This window comes from Hemiscyllium ocellatum, chromosome 12 (assembly GCF_020745735.1).
Source record: "Hemiscyllium ocellatum isolate sHemOce1 chromosome 12, sHemOce1.pat.X.cur, whole genome shotgun sequence".
Lineage (NCBI taxonomy): Eukaryota > Metazoa > Chordata > Chondrichthyes > Orectolobiformes > Hemiscylliidae > Hemiscyllium > Hemiscyllium ocellatum.
Genome location: NC_083412.1, coordinates 33469303 through 33481496, shown reverse-complemented (window position 1 = coordinate 33481496; position 12194 = coordinate 33469303). Strand labels below are relative to the sequence as shown.

Here is a 12194-nt window from a genome sequence, read left to right as displayed (position 1 = left end):
AATTTGGAGATCGCTTATTTTTATACTCTGTTTGCTAATTCTTGATTTCACCCTTGAGGGGAAACAACCTTTCAATGTTTACCTTGTAAAGCTCCCTCTTGATCGTATATATTTACTCTCAATCCACATCTCAATCTTCTAAACTCCACTGATATATGCCTAGCCTGTGCTGATAAAACAAATACCTCATCTTTGAAATCACCTTACTGGAACTCCTCTGAACTACTTCCAATGCAAATATGTTCCTCGTGCAATAAGTTGACCAGTATTGTGCCCCATACTGTCAGTTTGGTCTCACTAATGCCTTGTGCTGTTGTAGCAATGCATCCCTATTTTCCTTTACTCAATCCCAACATTCTTTTTGCCTCCCTAATACTTGCCGTACATGTTTAACCACTTTAATTTTTAAATTTATGTTGCACTTGTATCAAATATCTTTTGGAAATCCAAAGACGTTGCATCCCATTTATTTGAAAATCATCATATATGATTTTCCTTTGATAAAACATGTGAGCCTTGCTGCCTCACAGTGCCAGTGATCCCAGTTAAAGTCCAGCCTTGAGTGACTGTTTGTGAAGTTTGCACATTCTCCCCGTGTCTGAATGGGTTTCCTCTGGGTACTCTGCTTTTCTCCTACAGTCCATAGATGCGCATGTTCAGTTGATTGCCTATGCTAAATTGCTGATAGTGTCCAGGAATCTGCAGATTACTGTATATTGTTTAGCCAGGCTAAATCTAGGGCTACAGGGATAATGTAGGGATCTGGGTCTGGATGGGATGCTCTTCAGAGGGTTGTGGTGGACTTGATGGGCCGAATAACCTATTTCTGCACTAGGGATTCTATGAAAACCATATTGACTCTTCCTGATTATACTATGATTTTTAAAATAATCCACCACTTACTTCCTTAATAATAGATATTCGTGAGGACAGTGTTCAGCTAATAAGCTTTCATTTTCTGTTTCCATTATCTGTCCTTTTTTCTAATAAATTTGCAGTTTTCTATTGTACTGAGGTCTTTTCAGAATAGTGGGAATTTTTTAAAATACCCACTATGAATCTTTGCGGCCATTAATTCTAAGAATGCAGGCCATCAGGTTCAGGGGGCTATTCAGCCTCCAGCCTCTTTAGTTTCCTTTGTACTTAAATCACAATGACTAGTTGATTTCCTTGCTTCTTTTTGCCTCTTGAATTTCCACTATATTTAGAATACTTATGTAGCATCTACTGTGAAGACAAATATGAACTACTAGTTATTAATTCTCCAATCCCTCTGAGGCCAATGCTTACTTTCGCTATTCTTTTTATATACCTGAAGAAATTCTGAATGTCTTCTATATTTCTTACTAGTGTTCTCTTGTATTCTAATTTATCCCTCTCTTTTTTGTCATGCTTTCATAGTTTCTGAAAATTTCTCACATTCGTGGGGAGGCCAGAAGATTGAGACATTTCATCAGTAAGTTCACAGCTGACACAAAAATTGATGGTGTGGTAAACAGCAAAGAGAAAAGCTTAGTCTACAGGATAACATAAATAAGCTGATCAGATAGGCAGAACAGTGGCAAATGGAGTTTCATCCTTAAAAAGTGTAAGGTGATTCATTTTAGAAGAACTAATATGGCAAGGGACTGCATGATGAATATAGGACATAGTGAAGTTCTGAGGATCAGAGGGACCTTTCTTTGTAATCCCATTGAAGAGACAAAAAAACTGCAGATACTGGAATCCAAAATAGACAAGCAGGAACCTGGAAGAACACAGGAAGCTAGGCAGTATCAAGAGGTGGAGAAGTCAACATTTCAGGTATAACCATTCTTCAGGCATAGAGGTGGGGGTAGGGGGAGATATTCCCCCTACCCCCACCACCATTCCTTGTTCATTGAAGGCAGCAGACAGACTAATAGGGTTGTTAAGAAGGCATATGTGAATCGTGCCTTCATTAGTCAAGGAACTGAATACAAGAGCAGGGAGGTTATGATGTATGAAAAGTGTTAGTTGGACCACATCTGAAGTATTATGTGCAGATATGATTGCCACATAGGGCGAGGTAGCACTGAAGATGGTGCAGAGGTGATTTACCAGGAGGTTGCCCTTGCTGGAGCATTTCAGCTTGAAGAGAAACTGGATAGGTTTGGGCTGGTTCCTCAAAGCAGAGACAGCTGTGGGAAACTTGATTTGAAGTCTAAAATAATTGAAGGACATAGTTAAGGTAGCTTCTCCTTAGTATATGGGTTGATAACTAGGGGGCATACACTGAGAAGGTGTAAGTTTAGAGGGGATTCAAGGATTTTCTTTTACCCAGAGGGTCTCTGATCTTTAGATGTTATGTTTTTTTTATTATATTCTGGTAATCGTTACCACCCTGCATTACTGCTTTATCTTTTTTCATTAACATTCCAATCTTTCACTTACGAGAACTCCCACTCTCTTCTATCTCACCCAAATTTCTTTCATAGCTCAAAACACTATCTACAGCCCAGGTTCTATTGATCTGCCAGGACTCTGATCCTTCTGGTGTAGACCTTCTCAATGGTTCCCTCTTACACCAGTACAGGTAGCAGTACCTGATGAAGCAAAACCCATTTCTCTCTCAGCTATTATCATATTTACTCTCTCAACTTGCTCATGGTTCAATTAGTTATTTAGAGGTTCTGCTTTTTTAGATTAGATTCCCTACAGAGTGGAAGCAGGCCCTTCAGCCCAACAAGTCCACACTGGTCTTCCAAAGCGTAACCCTCCCAGACCTACTTCCCTTTGCCTAATTCATCTAACGCAATTTAGCATGGCCAGTTCACCTGACCTGCACGTCTTTGGATTGTGGGAGGAAACCGGAGCACCCGGAGGAAACCCACACAGACACTGGAGAATGTGCGAATTCCACACAGACAGTAGACCAAGGCTGGAATCGAACCCGGGTCTCTGGCGCTGTGAGGCTGCAGTGCTAACCACTGAGCAAACGTGCCGCCCCGAGTTTTTATAACTTACCTGCTTGTTGCTTATATGTCCTTTGCAGAACCTTTTTTTTTCTCTCTCATTCTGCCTATGTCATCTATCCACATTGATCATGACAACCGGATTCTTTACCTTTCATTCCAAGTTCGTCTCCAGTCCTGCATAGATTTCCTCAGCACTAAGCAGGTGGGCACACAACCTTTCAGGACTTGTGTTCTTGTCTGCAGATAAAATATTTATCTTTCTAAATATATTGTCCCTTCCACCTATTACGTTTCTTTTGACTGCCTTGAATGTTCACTTGCAGCATGGTGCTGTGGTCAGTTTGGTCACCTCTCAAGCTACAAGAACATTATATTTATTGGACAAGTACAAGAAAGGCTCCTTCATAGCTACCTTCTGAATCACTGTATATATCACACTTGCAGTAACATTCTACTATCCCTGACTGTGGACCAAATCTGGTATCTAACCTAAGGGCTATGTCTGCCTGTTGTAGCACAATGACCTGGTAACTTTCCCTCTCACTGATGGATCACAGTGTCAGAAGCTGAATCTGTGGATTATCAATTCTGAGCTTGAATTCCTTGAGCTCAAGACATTTACTATAGATGTGCTTTCTGTGGGCCACACAGATGTCTACCAATTCCAAATGCTACAGGTGCAACACATCACACCAATATGGAATCAATCTTCAATCTTACCTATTAATTTGAAGAAAACACTATGCTATTTTTAAACCTAAATGAAGTATCAGAGAACTCATATTTACTCATTTAAATCTAGTGTTTGCAGAAGCATTTTTCAGTTTGGTATAAACTGGTGCTGGAACGAAGGATTAAAATGGGTAAAGCCAGGGCCTTGTTTGATTGGAAGAGTCAGCTCCGAGCTTTCCAGGCGTGGAGAACATTAGTGTGGGGAAAGAAACTGGAACAAGAGGTGCAGCGTACTGAAATGGAGCTACGAGAGGAAAAAAGGTAGGTATTATTTGGAATTCATGCTTGAAGGAATGATATCTGTAGTCTCAGAGGTTCCTTTCAGATTACACAAAAGAAATATGAGAGATGAAAAATCTCAAGTTGACTTTGAGCAGTGTCTTGTAAAAATAGTGTAAACTCAATGATGCAACAAGAGTTATTGCTAGTATGTAACAGGAAAGCAAATCATTATTTCTTCAAGAGCTAAACACATTAGAATAGAGATCCCACTTTCAATTCAATTGGTCATTTTGATGTAAATTGCACTACATTTGAAGATGTTTTCCTTACGTTTCTGCTCAAATTTAATTGCATATCACCATATGTAAAATTTGCTTTAGAATGTAACTTTAAAAAAATGCTTTTAAAATATTCCTTGGTGTATTTAGGAGTGGTAATTTGGTGAAGTTTTAATAATACAGCTAAAGATGAGTTTGTCACAAAAACACGCATTTTTAATCATCAGTCTCCAGCCTGTGAGTAACCAGAATCTTGAATTACTTATTAAAAAAATCCTGCACACAAGTATTTGTTATTTATATTGTATTGAGTAGTTCTTGGTAAACTACATTCTAAATTTCTTCAAATGTATGTATTAGTGTCCTAGAATCCAAAAGAACAAGTTTAATATTAAGAGCTTCCTCGAAAGGCACAAAAATAAGTATTATTGATGAAAACTGGCCGAGTGATTAAATTGATCTGAGAGCATGGTCAGTTTTGTGGGCCATGGAAGCTAACCACAATGAATATTGAACCACAATGAGTGCTTAAAATTCTTAAACCTTTTGTGCTAGTTTGGTGAATATCTATGAATGGCACTGAGAAAACTAATACCTGAGTAGATACTCAAACCCTTTTCTTAATGTTCAAGAGAAAAAAACTTCATGGAACTCTGTTGCAAAACATTGATGAACATTTTCACTTCCTGTGTTAGAATGTAATTAGAATTAAATTTTAACTTGTTCAGTCATTATAAATGAGTTATATGACCATAAGAAATAGGAGCAGAAGGAGGCCATCCAGCCAATCCAGTTTGCTGCACCATTCAGTGAGATCAAAGCTGATCTGATGATCCTCAACTCCACTTTGCTGTCTTTTCCCTTTACCCTTGATTTCTTTATTGATTAAAAATCTTACTATCTCAGCCTTGAATATACTTAATGATCCAGCCTCAACAGCCCTTCCGAGGTAATTCCACAGATTCACAACTGCTGAGAAGAAATTCCTCTTCATCTCTATCTTAAATGTGCGATACCTAAATCTGAGATGGTGCCCTGTGTTCCTAAACTCTCCCACAAAGGAAAACAACCTTTCTGCATCTAGTCTGTCAAGTCCCCAAAGAATCTTGTATGTTTCAACATGTCTGAATCACCTCACAGTCTTCTATAATTCATAGAATATAGGCCCAATCTACTCAGGCTCTCTTCTTAAGACAGTCTCTCCATTCCTGGTATTAGCCTAGAACCTTCTCTGGACTCTTCAATGCCAGTATATCTTTCCTTAGTTCAGAGATACAAAACTGTTTACAGTATTCCAGCTGTGGTCTGACAAGTATAGTTGTATAGTTTTAGCAAAACCACCCTACTCTTATATACTGCATTCCCTTTGAAATAAAGGCCAACATTCGTTTGTCTTTCTGGTTACCTGCTGAACTTGGATGCTAGTTTTCTGTGATTCATGGAAGAGGACTTCAAAATTTCTCTGCTCCATAGGTTTCTGCAGTCCTTCTCCATTTAAATAACATTCAGCCCTTCTATTCCTCTTGCCTAAGTGCATGATCTTACATTATATTCCATTTGGCAAGTTTCTACTCAACCATTTAAACTACCTCTATCCCTTTGTCGATGTGTCATCCTTGCCACTTGCCTCTATTCATGGAGTTAAGAATGCTATATGCTTAATTAACTGCTGTTTCTACCTGTCTTGCCACCTCTAATTATCTGTGCACATTTACGCCCAGGTCCCTCTGCTCCTGCACCCTTTCAACCCAAGTTTCTCCCTATCAAATTAAATGCTAAATTCTACCATGTTGTGATCACTGTTTTCAGTTGTACTGTGTGAACCATATTCAGCTTTAATTCCGTGGGATAAGTGGTAACTAATAACGTCTGACAATTTGAACTAGTCTGTTTCTGAAACCAGCTATTAATCCATTGCAATAGGATAATGGAAACAGTATTGAGAATCAAATAAACTGTAGGCAACATCACAATGGTATATAAGTTATTTTTCTCTTTTTAAAAAATCACTTTTATATTCTCACATGCAGTTTTTGTGCATGTAATTAATGATATACATATGATAACAATTCCATCAAGAGGATGGAGAAAAAGAAAGATGGAAAATGAAATGTGGTGAAATTAGCAATGCATATAACTCTTGAAAGCAACTTACTAACTAGCTTACGGAAAGATTTTATCTGCTTGAACGTTTTATCATTTCAGTATCAAAATTAGTTGAATCAAATGTATTGTCGACATTATGGCATTGCTTTCCACAAGAAGGTCTGAAATTTTATTTCATTCTGCTGGTGACCAGATACTTTACTCTCATCTTGCTATCTGTTAGTTAAGTAGTCACCAGACATGAGTGCCAATTTTATAGTTGGAATTGTGTTTGGGTGACTAGGGGTTCTGCTATTCTAAATCATCCTGGAAAGTGTAAAATAAGATGTTGAGGTGGGAGGAGTTGAATGGTTTTATAGGTGAGATATCCATAGTCCAATATTGGTTAACCAGTACAAATAAGGTTTTACATTGTTAGAAGGTGGCCAAGCATTGCATGCATAATAAGATCATTTCAAGATGGGAGAGATCTACCAAAGCTCATACCTCCAAGATATCTGCACTTGAATAGGATGTTAAGTTTGGAAATTGCATAGCAGTATGCATCCTTGATCTAAGTACATATCAAGGCAGTGAAATGGCAATTATAGATATTCCAAAATGATCTGTAATGAAATAACTTTTGAACTGACCTTCTCATGAATTTTTAACAATCATAATTCATTCCTACCATCTCTTGTAACACTAAATACAAAGGATGTTGGGCATTTGTGAAATTATTGAAATAAATTTGCAAAGAGTTGCAATCAGGAATGCTGCCCCTTCTGATAGAATAAGCTGCATTATTATTTTCATGGGGGAAAAATGTAATTTTCTTTATCATGATCATGTCCCAGAAGTGAAGAAATTACAAAATCTATTATGTTGCAATGTTGTTCTAGGATGTTAATAAAGTTTAATTATCAGTACTTGAAAATTTAATACTACTTACTGCATTTTTCTTGTTTCCAGGTGCATTTCAGTAAAGCATAATGGGGACATAACAGTTTTGAGTAAGATTTCCCTAGTGGCATAACAATTGAAGTTAGCTTATATTCAGAGGATGCTTTGAGTAATGCAACACTAGAGTAAAGTACATGTGGAAATTATTTTGGGTGATGAATCATGTACTTTGAGTTAAAGTGCTGTTTTCGCCAAATCAATTTGGATTAAATTTGATTTTTTTTCTCTTCACCTCTCACCCACACCCCCCAACACCCACCCTCAGAAGTATTTGACAATATCGTATATTACTTCATCAACTGTTTGAACTATTTGGCTTCATTATTTTAAAAATAGATGTTATTAAAGCCAGAGCAGACATTTATTAAGTTGAAAGAATTAAAACATATGGTGTCTGTTGTTCATAGGAAAAACCAACTTGCAACAGACTGCAATCGGAAACACAGACTCCGTTATTGCTTCACAAATTGGCAAATATGGTGTAAAACGGAGAAAGAAAAGAGGGAGCTGGAGGAAAGAAAAGAGGAGACAAAGCAAAAGATGGCTGCCCTGCTGGATTCAGCATATTCTTGGAAATTGTCAGCAAATTCCAACAGAGCTTCAAAACATATATGCGAAACACAGCAGATTGTATGTGTTGAAGAAGAGGTAAATGGGGAGATTACAGCTTTAACAGCTATTTCAACTACAAGAGATTATCACAATTAGAGGAGATGGTGTTATTGTGGTAGTGTCACTGATCGTCTAGAGGCACAGGCTAATACTCTCGAGACGTGAGTTCAAACCTTATCGTGGCAACTGGTGGATTAATGCAATTAACAAATCTGAAACTGAAAGCTAGTCTCAGTGATGACCAGGAAGTTATTATTGTGTGTTGCAAAAACCACTTGGTTCACTATTGCCCCCTTAGGGAAGGGAATCTGCCACTCTTACCTTGTCTAGCCTAAACGTGAATCAAGACCCACAGCAATGTGGTTCACTCTTAACTACCCTATGAAATGATTTAGTAACTCTTAGTTCTCAAATCAATTAATTAATTCAGAGTTATTAATTTGAGTACTTAGAAGTCTGCTCAGTGGTGCTGTTTGGCATTTATTTTGAAAGCATGTTTGAACCAAGGGCTGAAAATAATGGATTGAAAAGCTCCACAAGCTTATCAAGTGTGATAAGATGATTTTCATTATTGTCAGTAATTAGCAGAGATTATCTATCAGTTTGAATAGGCTCTTCTATTCGCCAATACCATTGCAAAGGACAAATGTTGGCCAAGGCCAATGTACACATGTCTGTTTTCCTCCCTTTCTCTTTGTTTCTGCCCTGGTAGAATATTATTATATGTGGGATACTGTAGATATTAAATGATTATTGTCTGTCACAAGGGATGAGATTCAGGGCTGGGCTATATGAGTATAGAGCTATCTTATCCCACTGCAATTTGACTGATATGGATTTTCTGACCCATGTATTTTGCAGTTGCATTAAGCGCACATCGAAAGACTTTACTTAGTTGTTGTGCAAACTTTTAATTTCATAATATATTAATATTACTTCCAAATAGTCACAGGATGATGTGAAGAAAACAAATTCCTCTCCAGTCAATTCCCAGGTAAAACAAGCAAACAAAACACAGCAGATCAGAGCCAAGAGCCCAAAATTTGCTTGGCAAGTTACTCGCAAGCATGCTGCATTGAGTTTGGAGGACAGAGTGCATATGAATGACACAAGTAAAATCTCAAATGGCTCCCAGGGAAGTCAAAAATCTGACTCTGTCACTACGGGAAAGGTGATTCAGTATTCGCAGGGCAACTTCGAACATCGACACAGATTCCAACAGCAACTCATTGAGAAACAAAAAAAGCAGCTGGAGGAACAACAGAAAACAATTGCAGAGCTTCAGGATAACCAGCAGTTGGCAATATTGCGGGAAGAGGCAAAACTGGCTTCAGCCATAACAGCTGCAATTGGTAATGCATCTCAATCTGGAAATACCCAGCCTAAAATGAAAGGTGCTGCTGTTGATTCATCCAGGTAATGTTTTCTTTATAGTTCACAATATTTCATGTTTAACACTAATTAATTTCTTTTGCATTTTAATAACCATCAGAGTGCCGCTCCAGTGACTAACATTGGAGGGAACCATAATATTTCACCAACATACATAAATATATATTAAACACCATTGGAACTTGAGATTGATATATAGAATTTGAATTTTATAAATAGAGTATAATTATTCAATGCCAAACATTTATTTACAGGAATGCACGATGCAAACATGCTCCTCCAGACCCAATAAAAACAAATATATTGTGGTAAAATTTTATTGTTGGCTCCTAGAAATGTTGACAATGATGGGATGGGGGTTTATGTTGTAATTCAATTGTCACTTTAATGAGAAATTAAAGTGGGAGAGAATCTGCCACTGTAACTTTAGCAGTAAAACTTGATGCAACAGCTTAACTGCTGGTCGATAGTCATTTCCTCATTGGTCCTAATAATGTCCGTGTGTAACTCCAGAGCAAAAACCAGGTACATATATGTGAACTTAGAGGGTGCTATGTAAGCTGCTTTTTTAAAAAAAAATGTCCCAGAGAAAGTGTTTTAAAAAGTGAAAGCAAATTGTTCCATTTGAAGAGGGCAAAATACCTTCACATTACACACATTAGTCTTGTGTTCTCTGCTTGGTTTCTGAGAACTAAGAACCGAGCTCTGTGTTGAATTAAATCAATTTAACAGATAGCAAAATTATTTGAATATTCAGTGGACTGAACATGTGCTTTTGACACTGTCGTGTGGCTTTGCTTCCATTTTACAATTTACTAAAATTAAATGTTTGTGACGTTGCTTAGTTCAGCAGGTCCTTCGCCACTTGAGGAATCCAGTTGTCCCAGCACAAGTGTCAATCATAGCAAAACCATTCATAACTTGATTTCACCTCACCCGATTGTCAAAGGTATGTAGGGTAATGCTTCGAGTGCTGCAAATTTGGATGTTTCAGTAGGCTTCTTATCTCTGCTCTTGACTACCTATACAGATGTTGTCTCACGAACTTGATTGAGTTTTTTTTTGGAAAAAATAACAGAGGATTGATGAGGGCAGAGTGGTGGACGTAACTACGTGGACTTCAGTAAGGTGATCGACAAGGTTCTCCATGGGAGACTAGTTGGCAAGGTTAGATCTCATGGAATACAGGGAGAACTAGCAATTTGGGTATAGAACTGGCTCGAAGGTAGAAGACAGGCTGGTAGTGGAGGGTTGTTTTTCAGACTGGAAGCCTGTGACCAGTGGAGTGCCATAAGGGTCGGTGCTAGGTCCACTACTTTTTGTCATTTATTTAAATGATTTGGATGTGAACATAGGATGTATAGTTAGTAAGTTTGCAGGTGACACCAAAATTGGAGTTGTAGTGGACAGCGAAGAAGGTCACCTTAGATTACAAAGGGATCTTGATCAGATAGGTCAATGGGCTGAGGAGTGGCAGATGGAGTTTAATTTAGATAAATGTGAGGTGCTGCGTTTTGGGAAAGCAAATCTTAGCAGGACTTATACACTTAATGGTAATATCCCAGGGAGGGCAGGTTCATAGCTCCTTGAAAGTGGAGTCACGAGTAGATAGGATAGTGAAGAAAGCGTTGGTATGCTTTCCTTTATTAGTCAGAGCATTGAGTATAGGAGTTGGGAGGTCATGTTGCAGCTCTACGGGATATTGGTTAGGTCACTGTTGGAATCTTACATGCAATTCTGGTCTCCCTATTGAAAGGCTGTTGTGAAACTTGAAAGGATTCAGAAAATATTTACAAGGATGTTGCCAGGGTTGGAAGATTTGACCAATAGGAAGAGGCTGAATAGGCTGGAGCTGTTTTCCCTGGAGCGTCAAAGGCTGAGGAGTGACCTCCTAGAGGTTTATAAAATCATGAGGGGCATGGATAGGATAAGTGGACAAAGTCTTTTCTTTGGGGTGGGGGAGACCAGAAATAAAGGGCATAGGTTTAGGCTGAGAGGGCCATTTTATATCTTTCCCCTAAGTGGTAACTGTTTCATGCAGAGGATGGTGTGTGTGTGTGTGTGTGTGTGTGTGTGTGGAATGAGCTACCAGCGGAAGTGGTGGAGGCTGGTACAATTACAATATTTAAAAGGCATCTGGATGGGAAGGGTTTAGAGGGAGATGAGCCAAGTGCTGGCAAATAGGACTAGATTAGGTGGGGATATCTGGTCGGCGTGGACGAGTTGGACCGAAGCGTCTGTTTCTGTGCTGTATATCTCTATGACTCTATGGATTTATTGATAACAAAATCAAACATTATGTTAATCATTTCTTGTTTCCTTTGAGCTATTGAGTTGATTGGAGAAAAGTCTAAATCATGGAAAAAAATGCTTCTCTAAATCTCTGAGCTGTTAAAGATGCTATAGTTTCCATATCAGCAGATTAAGTGAGGAATGAGAAAGGTCTGCTCGTGTTTACATTTCTGAGTGGATATTGAGAAAATGTAGTATCAGATTAGGCCACTATATTCAAATAGGCACTGTGTAGTTGACTGCCATATTTATTCTCTTTAGTCTAAGTTCCCCTATGATGAATGCAGACTGTGGTGAGATACTGAAGTCGGGCAGCAGCTATGGACCTGCACCCAGCAAAACAGTGCATTCAGGAGTGGAGGCAGAAATGTGAAAAAAACTAAGAGGTGGGGTGTGAAGATGGGAGAAACTCCACAGAAATTTCCCCACTGAAAATGATGAGATGAGCAGTGTAGCGTATTGCTAGGTAAGGAGTAGTCACAGCTCCCTCTTTTTCAACCCCTCTTAATCAGTCACAACGATTCTTAAAAATTCTTTTCTAGTGTATAGACATAAGTTTTTAATTAAACTTAACTAGGTCAAAAATAAAGGATAGCTAAGTATTTCCAAGGTTTTCTCGAAAAGAGTGTGGAGTTGACCCTGAAAAAAATGTAATGAGCTTACAAAGCAAGTGAGGTTCAGA

The 12194-nt window shown here is 38.3% G+C and overlaps 1 protein-coding gene across 3 annotated transcripts in view; it reads left to right on the top strand.

The window, feature by feature from the left end:
* The window catches only part of ccdc191 (coiled-coil domain containing 191), a 53138-nt gene that overhangs the window by 26630 nt on the left and 14314 nt on the right, over positions 1-12194 (top strand). For all 3 annotated transcript variants that reach the window (XM_060832976.1, XM_060832978.1, XM_060832977.1), the window contains 4 exons: positions 3739-3929; positions 7624-7864; positions 8775-9244; positions 10066-10169. In XM_060832976.1, coding sequence (XP_060688959.1) covers positions 3739-3929; positions 7624-7864; positions 8775-9244; positions 10066-10169 — 1006 coding nt within the window. The remainder of the gene's footprint in view (positions 1-3738; positions 3930-7623; positions 7865-8774; positions 9245-10065; positions 10170-12194) is intronic.